At 41.3% G+C, this 18,011-nt stretch overlaps 1 protein-coding gene across 3 annotated transcripts; it reads right to left on the bottom strand.

Moving 5' to 3' along the window:
* Positions 1-2,842: 2,842 nt before the first annotated feature.
* rpz5 (rapunzel 5) lies at positions 2,843-17,629 on the bottom strand. 3 transcript variants are annotated; one of them, XM_072692399.1, is made up of 3 exons: positions 17,422-17,629; positions 8,038-8,102; positions 2,843-6,863 (listed from the first exon to the last, which is right to left on the bottom strand). In XM_072692399.1, exon 3 carries the CDS (start codon positions 6,826-6,828, stop codon positions 5,644-5,646), a length of 1,185 nt encoding a protein of 394 aa, XP_072548500.1. In that variant the 5' UTR covers positions 6,829-6,863; positions 8,038-8,102; positions 17,422-17,629; the 3' UTR covers positions 2,843-5,643. The 3 variants fall into 3 exon arrangements, with proteins under 3 accessions (XP_072548500.1, XP_072548499.1, XP_072548501.1); XM_072692398.1 differs by lacking the exon at positions 17,422-17,629 and adding an exon at positions 13,781-14,551; XM_072692400.1 differs by lacking the exons at positions 2,843-6,863; positions 8,038-8,102 and adding an exon at positions 14,079-15,799 and having other exon boundaries at positions 17,422-17,605.
* Positions 17,630-18,011: the final 382 nt, after the last annotated feature.

Genomic DNA, 18,011 nt, shown 5'->3' with positions numbered 1-18,011 from the left:
GGAAGTGGGCCAGGTTTGGGCCAGGTGGGTGAGATTTGCTTTCTGGGCTGGGTGAGGTCAATGATGTGGGTTAGTAGCTCTATGTGGTAGTTTTGGGATTTACGTTGAACAGAGACACCAGTTTGGGCCCCTGCAGTAAACTCAGAATTCGTAGTCAGAGTCTGTCTGTCTTCTTTATGTTCTGTATTTGTTGTATTTACTCTTTGTTGCGCTCAGTTTTCATTGGCTGTTAATAGCATATATTCAGGGTGAATTGCTGATTAGAATACAGTAATTATCCCCCAGAACCAAGTGAAAAAAACTCTGATTAGTCTGGAACTCAATAGACAGGCTGCAAAATTGATTGTGTGCCCCTTGACGATTTTCTGAGCCAAAAGCCACCTCCTACTGTCTCCAAATCTGCAGATTCATGGCCAAGAAAGGTTTGGGCAGCCTAACTGACAGCTAGCTTTTTTTAAATGAAAAAATATATATTTTAAATGTATAAATCTAATACATATACATGTTGTGTCCTTTTTTAGAAACCCTGCTCCACTGATGAAACACTGTGGTGGTGTATTTATAAACTTGTTGTGTGTGTCTGTGTGGTGGACTGGAGCTGAACTTAATATAGCAGCACTACTGGCCACAGTTCCTGTGCATAATTATAGAGTAAGATGGGTGTTTCACTCAGCGCAGAACCACGTCTATTCATTTATTTCTCCAGCCAGTGAAGTAAATACTCCTCTACTGCAACACTGAATGGGGTGTCGGCCCAAGAAGCATTCGTTAAGTAAAGGACGATCACCGTTTCAGAGTTTAGAGTTGACAAGGAGCTCAAAAATGTCAACTGTTGGATATGAAAAAATGTCAATATGTTTGGCATTCAGTCTAAAGCGGATATTTTAACAGAGCTAGAAAGACAGAACGCAGAGTCAGAAGGTACGCTGTGTTTCATAAACATGGACTTGTTTAGATCATTTAAAAAATGTCCAGTCAGCAAAAAATCGTAAACGTCAGGCCCTGAATTGCGCTGTTTTTGCCGTTCAGGCTTGTTTAGATGTTTCATTATGAAGTACAGTAAGCTAAGTGTGGTGCTCTTGGTTAATATAATCAAAACTGTGTAATTATTGTCTCAGGAACTCTTATGAGTGTGTTGGCTACCATCTATAAATCTAGGCTTTAGGTAAAGTCCATCAAATATGCAAAAAGCCTTCCAAGGGGTTCCCTGAGGACTGCTTTTACGCCCCTACCAAAGTTAAAATCAAACCCACGCCCTAACATCACTAATTTATATTATAGGTGTAAATAAGTTCACATCTGACATCCAGGACAAATAAGCTCCTTTGAATAGTCCATTAAAGAACCCTCCTCTAGTTGAGCTTCTCACTGTAGGCAACAAAACCCAAACTTTCTGTCTTCTGTCTAAGCTGAAAACTCATATGTTTAGTTTAGCTTTTGGTGATTAATGTTTCTTAGATAAAGGTTGTAGGTCCGGGGGTTTGCGGACACAGGGAATTGTATTACACTGAGATGCTGGAGCTGTCGTCTCGCTGCTTACACGCAATCACTCAGGTTTGTTGATGGTGGAGCAGTTAGATGCTGGTGTTTTCAGGGTGCTCCCATGTCTGTGTTACCTTCTGGCTCTCTCCTTTTAATTAGGCTGTTATAATCAGACAGTCGTCAGACACACTCAACAATCTCTGCTCTCCATAAAATTCCTCTCAGTACTAACTCTGTCTCTTTACCTTCTCCGAGTAAATGGCCACCCAGCCCAACCTGCTGGAAGATTGCCCGCTCTACCTGCGTCAGACCAGCTGCCACCTACCAGTACATCCAGCAGGCCCCCCCACCCACCACCACCCATAGCAGACCAGCGGCACATCCTCCTACCGCTGCTACCTGTTTAATGACCATGTTAAAACCTAAATGAACTCTTAACTATCTGCCACTATTAATATCACCATTATTAACTATCTGCTGTATCGGGTTTGGTAACTTTTATCAATAATGTTTAAATAGTTCTGATCAGAGGAGGATGGGTCCTCCCAAGGTTTCTTCCTCCAGCTCTGAGGGAGTTTTTCCTTGCCACTGTCGCCTTTGGCTTGTTCACTGGGGGTCTTGGATCCTTCATGTCTTCTTAAGTTAATTCTTTTTCTTTTCTGTCTTTTATTAATTACTAATTATGTAAAGCTGCTTTGTGACAATAACATTTGTAAAAAGCTATACAAATAAATCTGACTTGACTTGACTTGACTTTGGTTTGTTGCTGATTTATTACCAGTAGCTGGGAAAAGAGCCTTCTCAGCTAGATGTTAGTGGAAATCAGGATGAGTGTGGAATGTTTTCACATCTTCCAAAAAATTCACACCACCATTTAATTCACTACCAGAGTCTCAGATAACTCCTCCTCATGCCTTCCAGATGAGGCTTACTGCTGACAAGAACTGGAACAGATGCCGTATTTCCTAACAGTGTTTAAAGCCAGGCCGCTGATTGAAGATGTAACTGATTAGAGAGCATTTTTGAGATGAACGTCTGTTCCATAGAGAATCATGTTTCAAACAGAGATGTGTAAGCGTGAAGAACCTTCACTTGAGGTGAAGATACTTAACCAATTCCTTAAAGGTTCTTCTCGCAAATGCTATAGAAGAACCCTTATTTTAGGAGTGTACACTAAATTCGCAATGATAGTTCATTGTAAATCCCAACAATCTGTAACTCACAGATGAGAAAAGTGAGGTAGGATCTTCTCGATTTTACCCAGAATGTTTGGTGGTGTGCCTGAGCTTTTGCATTACTGACAGAGTGGCCTTGAGCTGCATGGTCTCCTCAAGTTCACTTAAAAAAAAATCCAGGTGAGTAGATCAAATCATCTTTTATTCATGAACACATATATATATCACTGTAGGGTTGGTGTAGGGCTGCCTGTCATACCTCTACACCAACACCCAGAACAAGCCCACCAATTCTGTGTACAGGTTTCTGTTAGTAACTGCGATAACTGTCTAGCATTCCAGCAGGCTGTGGAAAACATTCATATGGCAACAAGTTCTTCTCCTTCCAGGATCCTCAATGTGTTCCAACATGCCCAAATTGGGCCTGGTGCAATGTACTAATTCCAGTTTTGATGGAACTGTGGTGTCATCCTCCAGTTTTTAAAGATCTCCGGAACAAACGTGTGGATTATGAAGATCAAGGCCTTTGTGTTTTTGATTGAATGGCAGATCACCTACATTTTTAAAAACAACAAAGTGCAAAGATGTAGCGCTTCCAGCAATGTACTGTATTTATTCTTGGTGGCTCAGCGGTTAGAGCGCCGGGATATCGATAACAGGGTTGTGGGTTCGATTCCCGGGCTCGGCAAGCTGCCACTGTTGGGCCCTTGAGCAAGGCCCTTTACCCTCTCTGCTCCCCGGGCGCTGGAGTTGGCTGCCCACCGCTCTGGGTGTGTGTGTGTACTCACTGCCCCTAACACGTGTGTGTGTGTGAGTGTGTGTTCACTACCAGATGGGTTAAATGCGGAGGACACATTTCGCTGTACAGTCCACACTGTACAGTGACGAATACGTGCACCTTAAAAACTGAAAAACAGCAATAGATAAAAGGAGATAAAAGATTAAAGGCACTTCTTTTTGCTAAATTTAAAATATCAACGTACAAAGTTTGTGTAAATTTAGCACAGACAAAAACCTAAAGCTAAAAGTGTTTTCATACCTCACACATGCCTTACACAGTTCACCAGTTTAACAAAGGAATGTTAGTGGTGCATGCACCGATCAGCCATAACATTAAAAAGCAGGTAGTGAATAACATTGATTGTCTGGTTTCAGTGGCACCTGTCAAAAGGCGGGATCTACATATTAGACAGCAAATGAAGAGTCAGTTCTTGAAGGTGAAGTGCTGGACACAGGAAGTATGGGCAAGCCTAAGAATCTGAGCCACTTTGACAGGAACCGAACTGTGACGGCTAGACGGCTGGACGACAAAACATCTCCAAAACATCAGGCAGGTCTTTGATATAATCCATGGAGGCCCACCTTGCAATCTGTGGGACCTGTCGTAAAGGACCTGCTGCTAACGTCCTACAGGACAGGACACCTTCGGAGGTCTAGGGAAGCTCTGACAAGTGAAAGCTGTTTTGACAAAACTTGGATGGGGACATACACAATATTAAGCATGGTTTTAATGGTTTGGCTGGTCGGTGTATAAAGTAGTCAGTAATTGTTCTTTTGACTTAAAGTAAAGATAATGATGATCTTTCAAATACACATTTTTTTATATATATACAAAAAGAATTAGAGGTGGGCGATGTGATGATTTTGAAGACGATATGCTTTTCTGGCTATATTGTGGGTGTTGTCATTACCTACACCTACCTATTACCTAAAACTAAAGAGACTGAAATTGCATTTCATTAAGAAGAGATTTAGTAGATGCTCCCAAATGTCGTCAATGTGTAGGATCGCCCCCTTTAAGCACCAGATGGTCTGAATGGCACTTATAAAATTGGTCCTACATAACTCAACTCATATTTCTCAATGGAATTTTTTTAAGATCGTACTTCTGGTCCAATATAACTGTTCCAACTTACCCAACAGAATATAGTGACGTGTACTGTGTTGTGCAAAACGTTATAAAAGGCCACAATTTTCCAAAACTGCTGCATATTTTAACAGGTAAGATGTAAACAAAGTCAATCAGAGCGGTTGGTGTTAAAAGCTCCACTTACTAAGATTGTTCACAGTGGTGGTGAATAAAACTGGAGGTCTAAGGGTACTACATTAAATGGTTACCAGTACGCTGCCTGATGCCTGAGACACTGGTTCACAATAGTTGTGAATTCACAGAGAAGAGACACATGCACTGTGAAACACACATTTACCACTAAATTTTACCATTTCCAATATACACTGATCAGCCATAACATTTAAGCCACTGACAGGTGAGGTGAAGAACATTATCTGGTTACAGTGGCATCCATCAAGGGATGGGATCTACGTATTAGGCAGCAAGTGAAGAGTCAGTTCTTAAAGGTCATGTGTTTACAAAAGCCAAATAGTGGTGGCTTGACAACTGGGTCAGAACATTTCCAAAACATTAGGCAGGTCTTGTGGGGTGTTCCCAGTATGCAGTGGTCAACAAAGGGAAACCAATGAACCATCAACATCAGAGTCATGGCTCATTGATGTGATCCATGGAGGCCCCACCTCACAACTTACACTTCTTAAAGGATCTGCTGCTAATGCCTTGGTGCCAGATAGTACAGGACACCTTCAGCTGTATTGTGGGACACTTGCCTTGAAAGGTTAGAGCAGTTTTGGTGGCATAAGGGGGATTCACATAATATTAGGTATTGGTTTTAATGTTGTGGCTGATCAGTATACAAGTTCACTAGTGTTTCGGGATGGTGAATACAGTTTAAAGAATTTGGCCAGTAAGAGTCTCTACAATTCACTTTTTCACACCAAACTACTTTGTTTGACTTTCTTTCGATCTCAATGATGGAATTCTGCAGAATTTTGAACATTTGGTTTAAGTATCATGATTATATTTCCAGAGCTACTTTTTCCAGAACTTTATCTACTAAAGGGTGTTCTGCACAAGGCCAAAAATAGCTGGTCATTAATAAAAATAAAGGTAGAGCCTGTTCTTTATTTGGATCTATGCAGAATGAACAAAGAGGTAGAAGTTCTTGTACTCCTCATAGAAGTGAAGCTCATCTGTAAAGCTCTTGGCATAAGCCATGTCTTTGCATGAGGTCTTGACAATGTGGACCACACATACGGGAATCTTCTCAAACAGGAGCTCCGCGACCTCTGTAATGGAGGTTTTCTTCTGGGACTCGACCAGCTGCTGGATCTGAGCTTTATCTACAGGTTCTGGGGAAGCACTGTAGGAAACCATCACATTCATTTTGTCATCTGGTGAAGGCACCTGAAACCTGCTCTTTCCCGTGAAGCACTGGAGGTCTTTCTTGTTGGCAAATAGGCTGAAGAAGCCCATGGGCGAGGTAAAGACGCGGACGGACCAGCCAACCCAGTCGTACTTCTTCGTCAGGGTATCTATTATCATTTCTGCAAGCTGCTCGTTTTTCTTGTCTCGGTTGTCCCTCACCAGCCTCTTGATGTCGATCTCGGCTTGGCTTGGAAAACTGTTGATACAGTCTTCGATGACGACGTTCATTTTCGCCTGTACCACCTTCATCTTCTCAGCCCAGTCTTTCAGCATCGCCTCCTCATCATCGCCACCTTTGAGAGCGGTGTGCCCCATCAAGGCGATGAGGCCTATGCAGAACAACTGCTTCAGCCGGGCGCAGAAGTCCTCCACTACCCTACGGTTCTTCTGCTCGTAGTTCAGAGTGATCTCCAGCACAGACTCTCCGGAAAAGTTATCTCCCGTTACGGCATTGTAAAGAGTGTGCAGGTTTTTGTCGCCCCCCGTCTTGCTAAAGTGCTCCAAAAAGAGCTTCTTCTTGACCTCCCGGAACTTTGGCTTGGCGGTGAGGATGTCCATGTACTTGCGGAACTGGTTGGTCAGGTTCTCCTCCACAGAAAAGTAGGCAGCGTCCGCCCCGCTTTTCTTTACCTCCTCGTTTATACGCTGGATCTCCTCCGATACCACCTCCAGGCGCTCCCGGACCCTCTGGAACTGCTCCTTCATGTAGTCCGCTTCTTTGCTCTCCACGTTATCCAGAGCCAGCTTCACAATGGGAGCCGCTATGGAGAAGACTGGAAACAGATCTCCAGCGATGCTGGCCACCACCTCGGCTCCTTGCTCAAATACCTCCATTACAGTCTCCACCACATCCTTTTTGTCCGCAACGAATTTCTGTAGCTTATCCGCCATCTTGAAAGATCGGTGTGAAGTCAAGCAGTGAAACTCTGGGCACAGAAAAAAAAACAGTGATCAACAACTGCTGCTACTACTGCTGCTATTACACAGTTTCATGTACATTTAAGGCATTTAGCAGATGCTCTCATCCAGAGCGACTGACAAAAGTGCTTTGCTGTTTACCCAAGAATAACCTTAGCTAGTTTGAATAGACTAATAATTCATAGATACCTCCAAGTTTAGACACTACTAAACACAAGCCAGTAAGGTGACCACTCTACTATTCGCCAAAGTACTCTCAGAATAGAGTAGACAAGAGCAACCCCTTATACTACGCTATGCTATCTTCACTCTCAGGCAAAAAACTTGCTATCTACAACTTAATAGGAGAAGGAAAAACACTTGTAATTCTTAAAGGAAGTCAGAATTTTTTAAAAATTGATTGATTTATCATGAAATTCTGATACAATGTAAAGAACAACTGCCAGATTCACAATATGTCAAAAAGTGAAAAACAGCAAATATGGAGACACAAGGTCATCTACAATATATGTCCAAATGCTGTCCAAGTGGACGCCCCTTGTAATGAATGCATTCTGCTATGTAAGTTGCACCCATTGCTGACACAGATGTGCAAATGCACACTCACACACAGCTTGCCTAGTCCCTCTGAAGCAGGTAATCATGAACCTATTGTCACCATGCTGTCTAATGCCAGGTGTGGGCTAGATGAGGTATAAAGCCCCCCGGCATTGAGCTGTGGAACAGTGAAAGAACTATGTTCTCTGGAATGATGGTTGGTGCTCCATCCAATACTTTTGGGAGGAGTTGGAGAGTTGGTGATGAGGCGGGGTGGTGATCATCCAACATCCTGATCTCACTAACACTAAATGCAATTAAATCCTCACTTATTCTAAAGTCTTCTTCCCTGGACAATAGAGACAGTTACTCCAACAAAAGCAGGATCAACTCTTTTCAAACAGTGAATGAGCAGGTGTCTCAATACTTTTGTCTATGTACAATGCTACGTTTTAAACACTGGGATTAGTTACAGAGGGCTGATGTTATGATAGTGGCTAACAAGCAAAGTACTGTTCAGCTCTACTGTGAATTAGCTGGTAAATACTAGTCACTGAATGCTAAGTCTTATGACAATAACTAAAAACGAAACTTTTTAAGGGGTTAAAGAACCTGACATTAGAAAGTAGTAAACAGGTAACTTACATCGACAGTCCGTGACTGTGTTTTTGAGCCTGTAAGCTGTGTATGAGAGGAGAAAGATGGGATCACTGCGGGAGAGAAAAGAGAGAAGAGCAAGTTAGCTCAGCTATCACAGCATACCACTCCGTGACGACACACCCCATGAGCAATGAGGCAATCCAGCAGCAGGAATTCAACACTGAGGGAGAAAATAACCCACACAGGACTACACCAACATGACAAGAATGAAATTCGGTGGTTCATCAGTCATCATTTATTTATTTTTTTAATACACATTCATAAGCTGAAAATAGGTTCTCCATTAGACTCATGTACGATCATAATGCTCCTATATATAACGCTCACATGGGCAGTACTGTAGTGGAGGACTACAAATAAGTAACCTGAGATTTTCCCCACCCCCAAAATGCTACAGCGAAGAGATCATCAATTCCGGTTCTGCATTAGAGCAAGAAAAGCATCTAAATGTGCTGAAGCATCAGCCCTTTAGGGTCAGAGCTGATGACCCCCTACACTACAGCATTAAACAAACTGGTATTCCATAGTGTCAAAAAGTAAAAAACAGCAACAATGATATACTACAAGCGTTTACACATCTGAATGATGTAAATTCAGTGCATTACTTTATTACTGCATGTATAATACTGAACATTTTATTCATGCTTGGGGTAGTGAAGTGTAGTGGGTTACAGGATACAAGGTTTGTATGTGACAGGGACAATTTGAATCATGTTACACATATTTTGTATAATTTAACCAAAAACATCATGTTGTGAGACCACATGAACACCTGTAATTATACATGAAGTTTATAATATAGAAATATATAAGACTGGTTAGTGTTTGTAAGTAGTGTTGGTAAGTTTTCTCCCCCTCCTGTAAAAATGCTATTTTGGAGATATAAGATTTTTGTATGTTGAGAGGGACAATATGAAACGTTATGCATATTTTTCGGACAATATGACCAAAAGTGATGTTTTCAGACCACATGAGCTCCTGTAATTAGTCAGAGCATTTACTGAATATGCATTAGAAACATATGAGATTGGTTAGCATACTCATATAACCTACAATGAAGACCATTCGTTGAAATTAGAGGCCTACACACTGCAACACTGAAGTAACCTATACTGCTTATGTTTCAACCTAATGCGAATCTGGCAGTAGTATTTTACATTCTGTTAAAATTTCATGACCAATGGACCAATGAAAATACTGCAAAATTACTTGAAATACAATATTAAAGTGAAGGTTTTCTCAGTCTCAGTGGTTAGCATACTCATATAACCCACAACGAAGACACTTTGCATATTATATTAAATTAGAGGCCTTCACTGCAACACTGAAGTAACCTATACTGCATATGTTTCGACATACTGTGAATCTGACAGTAGTATTTTACATTCTGTTAAAATTTCATGACCAATGGTCCAATAGAAATACTGCAAAATTACTTGGAATTAAATCTTTTTCTTTTGACTTCTATTAAAAGGTTAAGATTTTTTCAGTCTTCAGCTGTTTTGGAGATTTTGCAGAGGTTTTCATGTGACGGCAACAATTATTTTACACATATTTTGGACAATTTGACCAAAACATGATGTTTCATGAGCTCCTGTAAGTAGTCAGACTTTCGACATACTCTGAATCTGACAGTTGTATTTTACATTCTGTCAAAACTTCATAAAAATGGACCAATACAAATACTCCCAAATGACTTGGAATGAAATATTTACCCTTGACTTCCATTAAAAGTTCAGTTTTCTCATTCTCCTGTATAATTGCAATTTCTGAGATATAAGGTTTGTGTGGGACAGAGACAATTTCAATCATGTTCACCATATTTCACATTTTACATTCGGTCAGATTTCTTGATTAATGGACCAATAGAAATGCTTGGAAATTATGGGAATAAAGCCTGCTTACACTGACTCCCACTGAAAGATAAGAAGGTGTTTCCTTCTACTGTTAGATCACTATTTTGGGAGCTAAAAGGTTTTTGTGTGAGAGTAATGACAGAGTTAGGAGTCTGAGAGTCCAAGAGTGGTGTTTTTTTTTTTTTTGGCCTGGTCCGGGACTTAAACCTAGCTAGTTACCAAGTACACTACACCAACCATGAATCAAATAATGATATGAAGAAAGTCAGGGTCACTTTTGTCAGAGTTACAAACACTGGAAAAAAGTGTAAAACCTTGTAAGTCCTTTTTTGCCCTTCTTTTACTTTTTGACATAATGTCAATCGGGCAGTTGTTCATGATGAATGCTCTAATGCTCTAATATGAGCAATAGCAATCAAATATTAAACATTGACGTCCATTTAAAGTTAAGAAGGTTTCTGTGGCAGTGATGATTTTCTATTGGATACATTTACATATCTATTTTAACATTACCTTATTTTTGTCAATAACTTACAACCATGATCATGTTCACAGGGAAATGAATAAACATTACTTTCAGGGCATTTTAACAGCACGTTGGGAGCAGCTGATGGAGCAGGTGATACACTATCTCTGCTGACCTTATGCCTAGACACGTACTCAGGCTCAGGCTCGGGCCTGAGAACTGATGAACTGAGAACTGATGGTGGCGAAACTACAAATGATATATAAACAGAAAACACAAGCACTGAAGAACCTACAAGAGTGAAGTAATGACACACAACACACCTATAATATCCATCAACACTTCAGAGTGTTGTCTGTTTCTCCTCTGTGTGTGTGTGTGTGTGTGTGTGTGTGTGTGTGAGTGGCACCGTGGGTGGGGAAATGATTAATACGGTAGTTCAACTTGCTGGGCAGGAGTACATTTTCCAAAGCAGCTCAGACGGTTACCATGGAAACTAGACAAAGAAAACCTGGCCGTCAGCTTTTCTTCTGACAGCAATTCGTTTTTGCCCACATTTTTAGTTCACGCCGCCTCTTTCACACAGCTTCTTTTCCAACGTCAGGATCTAGACTGAGTATACAGGCTAAATCTACAACATCTACACCTCTGTGTCCTCAGTGCAAGTCATCTGAACTTCAATTAGGTCCAAAAAAAATGATGGTTTCAGACCGCAGGGATGCCTGTAGGTAGTCCGATCACTCACTAAACTTTCATTAGAAACGTATGAGATTGGTTAGTGTGCTCATATAACTCACAAGGAAGGCACTTCTGTCCCATAGTATATAAACTTAGAGGCCTACACTACACCTAATATCATCTCAATACAGTATGCACTTAAAACCTGCCTCTATGCTGCGTATTTCTCCCTGCACCATAAAGCACTAGACAGAACCGGTACAGCTTTCCTCATCCGGCCCCCCTCCCCTGGGTTTCTGCAGCACTTTTGAGAGACAGGGAGTCTGTATTGAGGAGATTACACAGAACACACCACTAATGCAGTGATAATATATTGGGTAGTGGCTGAGGTTTCAGACTTCTCATAGGAAGAATCCTGAGAAGCTGTAAAGAGGTTTCTAAGTGAAGGTATAATCGTTTCAAAAGAGAAAAATGAAAAATATTTTAAAAAAAATATATATATATAAATATAAAAAATAAAAAAGAGCATTTATTAATCATCTTTAGTGAAACTCCATCAACTAATAGCTCAGTTGCACCTCATGCTACTTTGCTTTAAGATCCAATCTGTATAATCGGCACCTTTTTTAGTGAATAACATCAAAAACTGAAAGTCAGATTTGAAAATCTCACTGAACCTTAAAATATGTATTAAAATAAGTAAATTCAATAAAAATCGGTACTGTGTGGTCGATGTATCCATCTTGGAAAACAAAATTTAACAAGAAAAGCTGAGAAGAAGCTGGCACCTGCATTTGCAGCCACAGCAAGGAGGCCTGTTTCATATTAAATTAAAAGAAATATATTGTGGCCACAAGTAATAATATGTTGGCCACAAAACTGTATGTTGAGGCCATGAGATAACATGATAAGGACACAAATTAAGTTTTTTTAGTGGTCACACAATAAAGTAATGAGACCACACCATAATATATTGTGGCCACAAGATAAAATATTGCAGCTACAAAGTGATGTATTATCTTGTGGCCTCTAGAAACATCATTTGGCTTAATATATTGTCGCTGTCCAATAAAAAGCATGCATCACCAAAATGGTTACTTGCATGGATGTCAGTGTAAAAAAATGTGCAAAACCTTGTATATCCTTCCATTAAAAGTTACAAAGTTTTTTGGGACAGCTATACATATATATTTTAACATTAACACAATCATGATCATATTCATGTGGAAATTAATAAAGAGAAAATAAGACGTTATTCCAGGTCTCTACCATTTTGAGCATTTCTATTGGTCCATTTATCCAGAATTATTCACACAGTGTACAGAAGCAGCTATAGGTTTCAAACCATGGAGAAAACTGACAAAACTGGAGATATATGTTTGTCATCGGACAGCAGCAGCAGCAGCAGCAGCGATACTTTCATAAGGTCACGCCTTAATAAAAACGACCACAATGTCACTGCAGGAGCTCCTTATCCAAGCATGACCTTGATCTCTGGTCTGGGTCTAGCTGGGTCCAAAACCACACACTACCCAACCACGTCAAGTGCATAGCAGCTGTGTGTGAGTGTATTTACAAGGAGACAGCAACTAGTTGCATGTAGATGATGGACATGCGCTTCATGTCCAAATGTTTGTGGACACCCCTTTCGCTGATACAGATGTGCAAATGCACACACACAACTTGTTATGCAGAGAAGTACTACCAATAGAGTATTACATGAACCGATTGGCACCTTGCTGCCTAATGCCAGGTGTGGGCCAGAGGCCGGGTATAAAGCCCCCCTCAGCCTAGAGCTGTGGAGCAGTGGAGGAACTGTGATCTCTGGAATATGGATGGATGGAAGGAAGGAGCTCCATCCAACACTTTTGGGATAAGCTAGGGATGAGGCAGGGTGGTGATCATCACAACACAACAATGTAGCTAGTAGAAACCTTAGAAGAAACAATGAATAAGCAGGTGTCCCAATACTTTTGTCCATGTAGCTAGCTAGCTAACTAGTACAGCCACTACGTTGCAGTAGTTGACCTCTTCCTTGTACTCAGGTTGGGAGTCAGTATTTCACTAAAATCCAACAGTTTGTCCCCAGGTATGAGTTTAGCCTACTCTGCACACTTCTGAGTGAGGATAAAGTAGGCAGCTAGTTAGCACTAGGTAGGTAGTAGCACTAGGTTAGTCGCTAGCCAGGGGTTTGGACGCAGCCCCCTAGATGTAAACAACGTTATAGCTAGTTTGTTAACTTGTAAATCGTCATTTTCTGTACAAAACAAGCTCCAAGAAGTCGTTTTAGCTCTATTTCCACTACTTTGACATGCCAGGGTTACATTATAAGCTCAGGTTTGGGTCAGAAGTTAGCTAGATAGCATACAGTTAGTGCTAGCAGGCTGGATGGATGGCTCCAACGCAGCTGGCTGGCCACTTCCTGGTAGGCTACAAACGCCCAAATGTAGTAGTTTTGCGGATTAAGGTGGTGTTAAGATGTTAACTAAGTAGGTAAAGTTTTAGTAAACTGCTCAAATCCACTATAAGAACTGAAAAAATAACGTTAAGTTAAAATCCAGTGATTACTGAGTCGTTTAAAGCCAGCAACGCCCTAAAATGAACTTACTCAACTTCTGCAGCCCTACAAACAGCCCTCATTACAGTCTAACTTACAGTGAAGGACTTCAGTACGGGTTACTGAAGTTTATTAGATGATCTAAGTTCTCGCAAACCTCTAAAAACTCACCTTGTAATCGATCAGGAATTAAATAAACAGTCCAGCTTCAGATCATGTAGTTTCCCTATTCCAGCTCAACTCGAGGCACACCCCATGATCCACAAGAGAAAAGGCTGCAGTAGACAGACAGCCAGCCAGCCAGCAGGCTGCTCACATACACACCCAGACCTTAACCCTTCTGGAGGTTTAACTAGTGAAGGTATGCTGCAGTTACACTTATAAACCTTTTATTATCTGAGTGCCTGACCCCTTTTGATTTTCTGACCACTCTGATATCTAACTTTGCAAACAAAAGTCCAGATAACACTTTTTACATGTAGAGTAATAGTGTTTATAGAGGCATTAACATGAAAAGAGACAGCATAGGATCACAGACTGGTACTACATTGCTTTCCCCCACACACACCATTGCTAAAATATATTATTCCATGATATTGAGGCTGCCAGCATCACAGGTTTTCATTCAGTCAACAAGACAGGCCACAAATGCTTCTTTTTTGTATACACTTTCACACTAGCCATGCTTTTACCATGATTTTCTTTGCCATAACACATACAGATATAAGTCTTATAAGTCTTAATGAAACATTATAAGTGATTTGTCTTATAAGGCAGAGACACATGAGAGCTTTAAAGGTTTATACAGGTTACAATGAAGCAGTAGCTGGATTTCCTCGTGCACATCCCAGCATTGTTGGTTTGCGTAGACATTTGATCATTTTTTGATAAAAAAAGCAAACTATAAAAGACTGATTGCCATTTAGATGTTTCTGCTATCTCAAGACATCTATTCTGAGTGGATGCAAAGGTATGCCCTTTTGTGAACTCCAAAATAATAGCATTCTGGTTGGAAGTTGTTGGTCTCCTCCATTTTCTTATAGCGGCTGACTGCATGCACAAGGCAATTGGGTAGGCTGTTGCACAGAGACTGTGCCACGGAGACCATGTTGCCCTTGAGCTTTTGTGTCTCGATCTGATCGTGCAGCTGGCTTCTGTTGAGCGGTTTAGGGTCCACGCTGAAAGACACCACAATTCGAATGTCATTTTTGGTCAAAAGGTCAAAGAAATTGCCGCCTCCACCACTTCCATGATACTTCTTGCCAGCCAGCCAATTCCAGAAAAACACGCCACCATGGTTGAAGACCCTAATAGACCAGGAGACCCAGTCGTACTTCTTGACAAGGGCATCCAGTAGATATTTGGCAAACTCTGGGTCAACACTGCTTGGCTTCTCCAAAAGTTGGTGCTCTACATCCATCTTGGCTTGGGCAGGGAAGTTATTTATGCATTCATCGACTGCCGCCTTCATGCGTTTCTCCACATCCTCCATGCGCTCTTGCCATTTCTTGACCATAGGCTCCCCAATTTCTCCTTCCTTCAGGGCAGTGTAGCCCATCACTGCTATGATCCCGACCAGGAACAGCTTCTTCAGCCGGGTGCAGAATTCCTCCACTGCCCTTCTGCTTCTCTGCTCAGTGGTCACTACCGTGTCCAGCATTGCGTCTCCAGAAGTGTTCTCTCCAGTAATAGCGTTGTATAAGGCGTCGAGGTTGACCTCGCGATCGGTGTTCTCAAAGTGGCTGAGGAACTTCTCCTTCTTCTTCTCCTTGAACTTGGGCTTGGCGAGGACAAACTCTTGGAACTTCTCATACTGACTGATCATTTGCGCCTCGCGGTCGAAGTTCTGCTTGTTCATCGACGTGCGCTGCAGCTCCAGGGCTATTTTGTCGATTTCGTCCTGGATCCCCTCCAGCTTCTGATTGACCCTTTCAAACTGCTCAGCGAGGTACTTGGCCTCTTTGCCCTCTGGGTTGCTGAGGATCTCAGCGGAGGCCACAAAAACCGCCTCCAGGATGGGATGGAACTGGCCCACGGTGGCCGCCAGGATCTCACAGCCTTGGCCCATTATCTCCACTCCTTTCTCAATCTTGCTCCGGTTCTCCAGAACCCATTCTTCCACACGATTCATTTTGGATGCCAGGAAAGAGGCCCTGTCTTAATCCTTTAAGGGCCTGGCAAGTGCTCTCTCTGTAACACAGTGAGAGAAATCATGTGAAAACCTCTCTGTCAAGTGATACCCACAATATAAAAATCAATGCCAGAATCAATGCGGTCATCTCTAAGGGTCATATTTATTTCCCCAACATGAGATCTTTGAGGTAACCTGAGACAAAACTGACGTCCAGATCACAGGTACCAGCCATTTCTGCACAGAGTACAGCAATCTGGATGTGGTTATGCAGGTTTGTCATAAGCCAAAGCCAACAAAATGTGGGAAAATAAAAGTCTGGACATGTAAGGACATGCCCAAAGACACAGTACGCCACACCCTCCAATTCTGAAGTCTTGGGCAAGATCAGGTGTCTACTATGCATGAATAAGAACAAACATACTGAAAGTGTACCATTGGTTTAAAGTAAACATCGCAAGGCAAATTATGACCGCATCTCATAATGACTATGAGAGTTTTGAAATAACGCTGGGCGAAAGGGGAGTTATTCCCTGTAGCCGAGGAGTATAGAACATCTGTTTTCAACATGGCTTGCTGGGAAAGACATTTAAACGCTTCAGCCACTGAGCGTTTGAGGACGTTTCTGGGTAGTTTGATTACACAGGGGAGATGAGCTCACACATATCTCATTTCCCAAGACCCTGCATACACGACAGGGAAAAAAAAGGCACACCCAGATCTGAGAAAATGTGTAACCATTACACTTGTTCATTAATATAAGCCATACGCTTTCCACCAATCAGCAAAAAACAGTCCTAACCAAATGCATAATTGGCATACAACTGAAAATAAGTGCAAAATCCAATTTCTGGCCTGTATTTAAAATTTTGTACATGATAATGTTTCTTATGATGACTTCCAACCAATGATTTGGCTTGATTATGCCAACAATTAAGAAAATACAATATTTATAATGAGGCACAACATTTGGTTTTCACATTTAGAATCCATTAATCACTCAGTGTTAGATGTTAATGATAGTATTCGAGTAAAATCTGAATAAATTAAAAAAACATACTTACTTAAAAATGATCCTCAGTGAGGCTCTGATCAAATCCTCCCTTGCAACAACATGTATGATGGCTTTGCAATTAAAACTCCAGGGTGTTTCCAATTTAGAAGAACAACAGAGCAAGTGCCAGCATTTTTCATGTATCTGAATTTAGTCAGACGTAATTGCCTGCAGCAGAATCTTTTACATCAGGGCCAAAAATAAAAAAAAGGAGAGATCTGCTTTTGATCGTTCTTGTAGGCACAATCTTTCAGCAGTGTTTCAGCAGCTAACCTTTACAGCTCAAAACCACATCCTTGGTTACTAATCCAGCCATATTCACTACGTTAGACAAAGTCTTATGCCAGTCAATATTTACTTAAGCTCAACATCCGGCCATCTCTCGTTACTTCAGAGGAACCTTTTTTTTTATTAAGCATTATACTAAGCCAAATAGCTTTATTATTGTATGTATTTCAAAGATTATTTTAGGGTTTCTATGTCAAGAAGAGCTGCTTTCATATCTCTGTGAACTTTCTTTTATGTGTTTTATGTTTTGTCTTTCAAATAAAATCACAAATGCAGACAAAACTGACAGAGAATAAAAGACATCACTGAAAAAGTCTGAGAAAAAAAGACGAGGCTTACCGTTATTTGGGTAAAGTGTACAGAGGTGCGCTCTAGTGTTCCAGCAGTGGCCAGCTGTGTCAAAGCACCAGCCTCCCAGGGTCTGCATGTATATATAGCCTCTCCCCTCGTGTCACTCCCCCTTTGGATCGGCTCCATCCCCCTTTGCGAACATTCTTGCGAGCCCACTCGGAGAGAGGGACGAGGGGCAGGCACCAGAGACAGATAACATCCTGTAAACATTCCCCTCTTTTTCAAAGGCATCCACATTCATTCAGCAAGAAGAAATGCTGTAGGGAGAGCACTAGCAGTCCTGAGAAACAAGCCAGGGGGGTGTTTTCTTTTTTTTTTTCTTGCCACGCACACAAAAAAAGCCCCTACTTGTTATTCTGAAGGGGTTTGCCACTGCCATGAGCTCTTTTGTGGTTTATTAGATGATGTCTGAGGCTGATTGAGACTTTAATATTACAAATGCAGTCATTCAGTGTCACACAGTGTCAGTGTGTGAATGCCTTCATGCTGATAATGCATTTGCTGAAAAATTCTCCACAGTGCTTGGGCCCCTTCAGCCCTGGTTTAACTGCCATAAAAGCTTCTAATGACATGTTTTT

Source organism: Salminus brasiliensis, chromosome 1 (genome assembly GCF_030463535.1).
Source record: "Salminus brasiliensis chromosome 1, fSalBra1.hap2, whole genome shotgun sequence".
Taxonomy (NCBI): Eukaryota; Metazoa; Chordata; class Actinopteri; order Characiformes; family Bryconidae; genus Salminus; species Salminus brasiliensis.
Note: the sequence above shows the minus strand (reverse complement) of the source record. Positions and strands in the feature narration are given on the sequence as shown.

What these genes read in the sequence shown, in the direction of transcription:
- rpz5 (XM_072692399.1), bottom strand. Translation starts at nt 6,828, where the DNA reads ATGGCGGATAAGCTACAGAAATTCGTTGCGGACAAAAAGGATGTGGTG.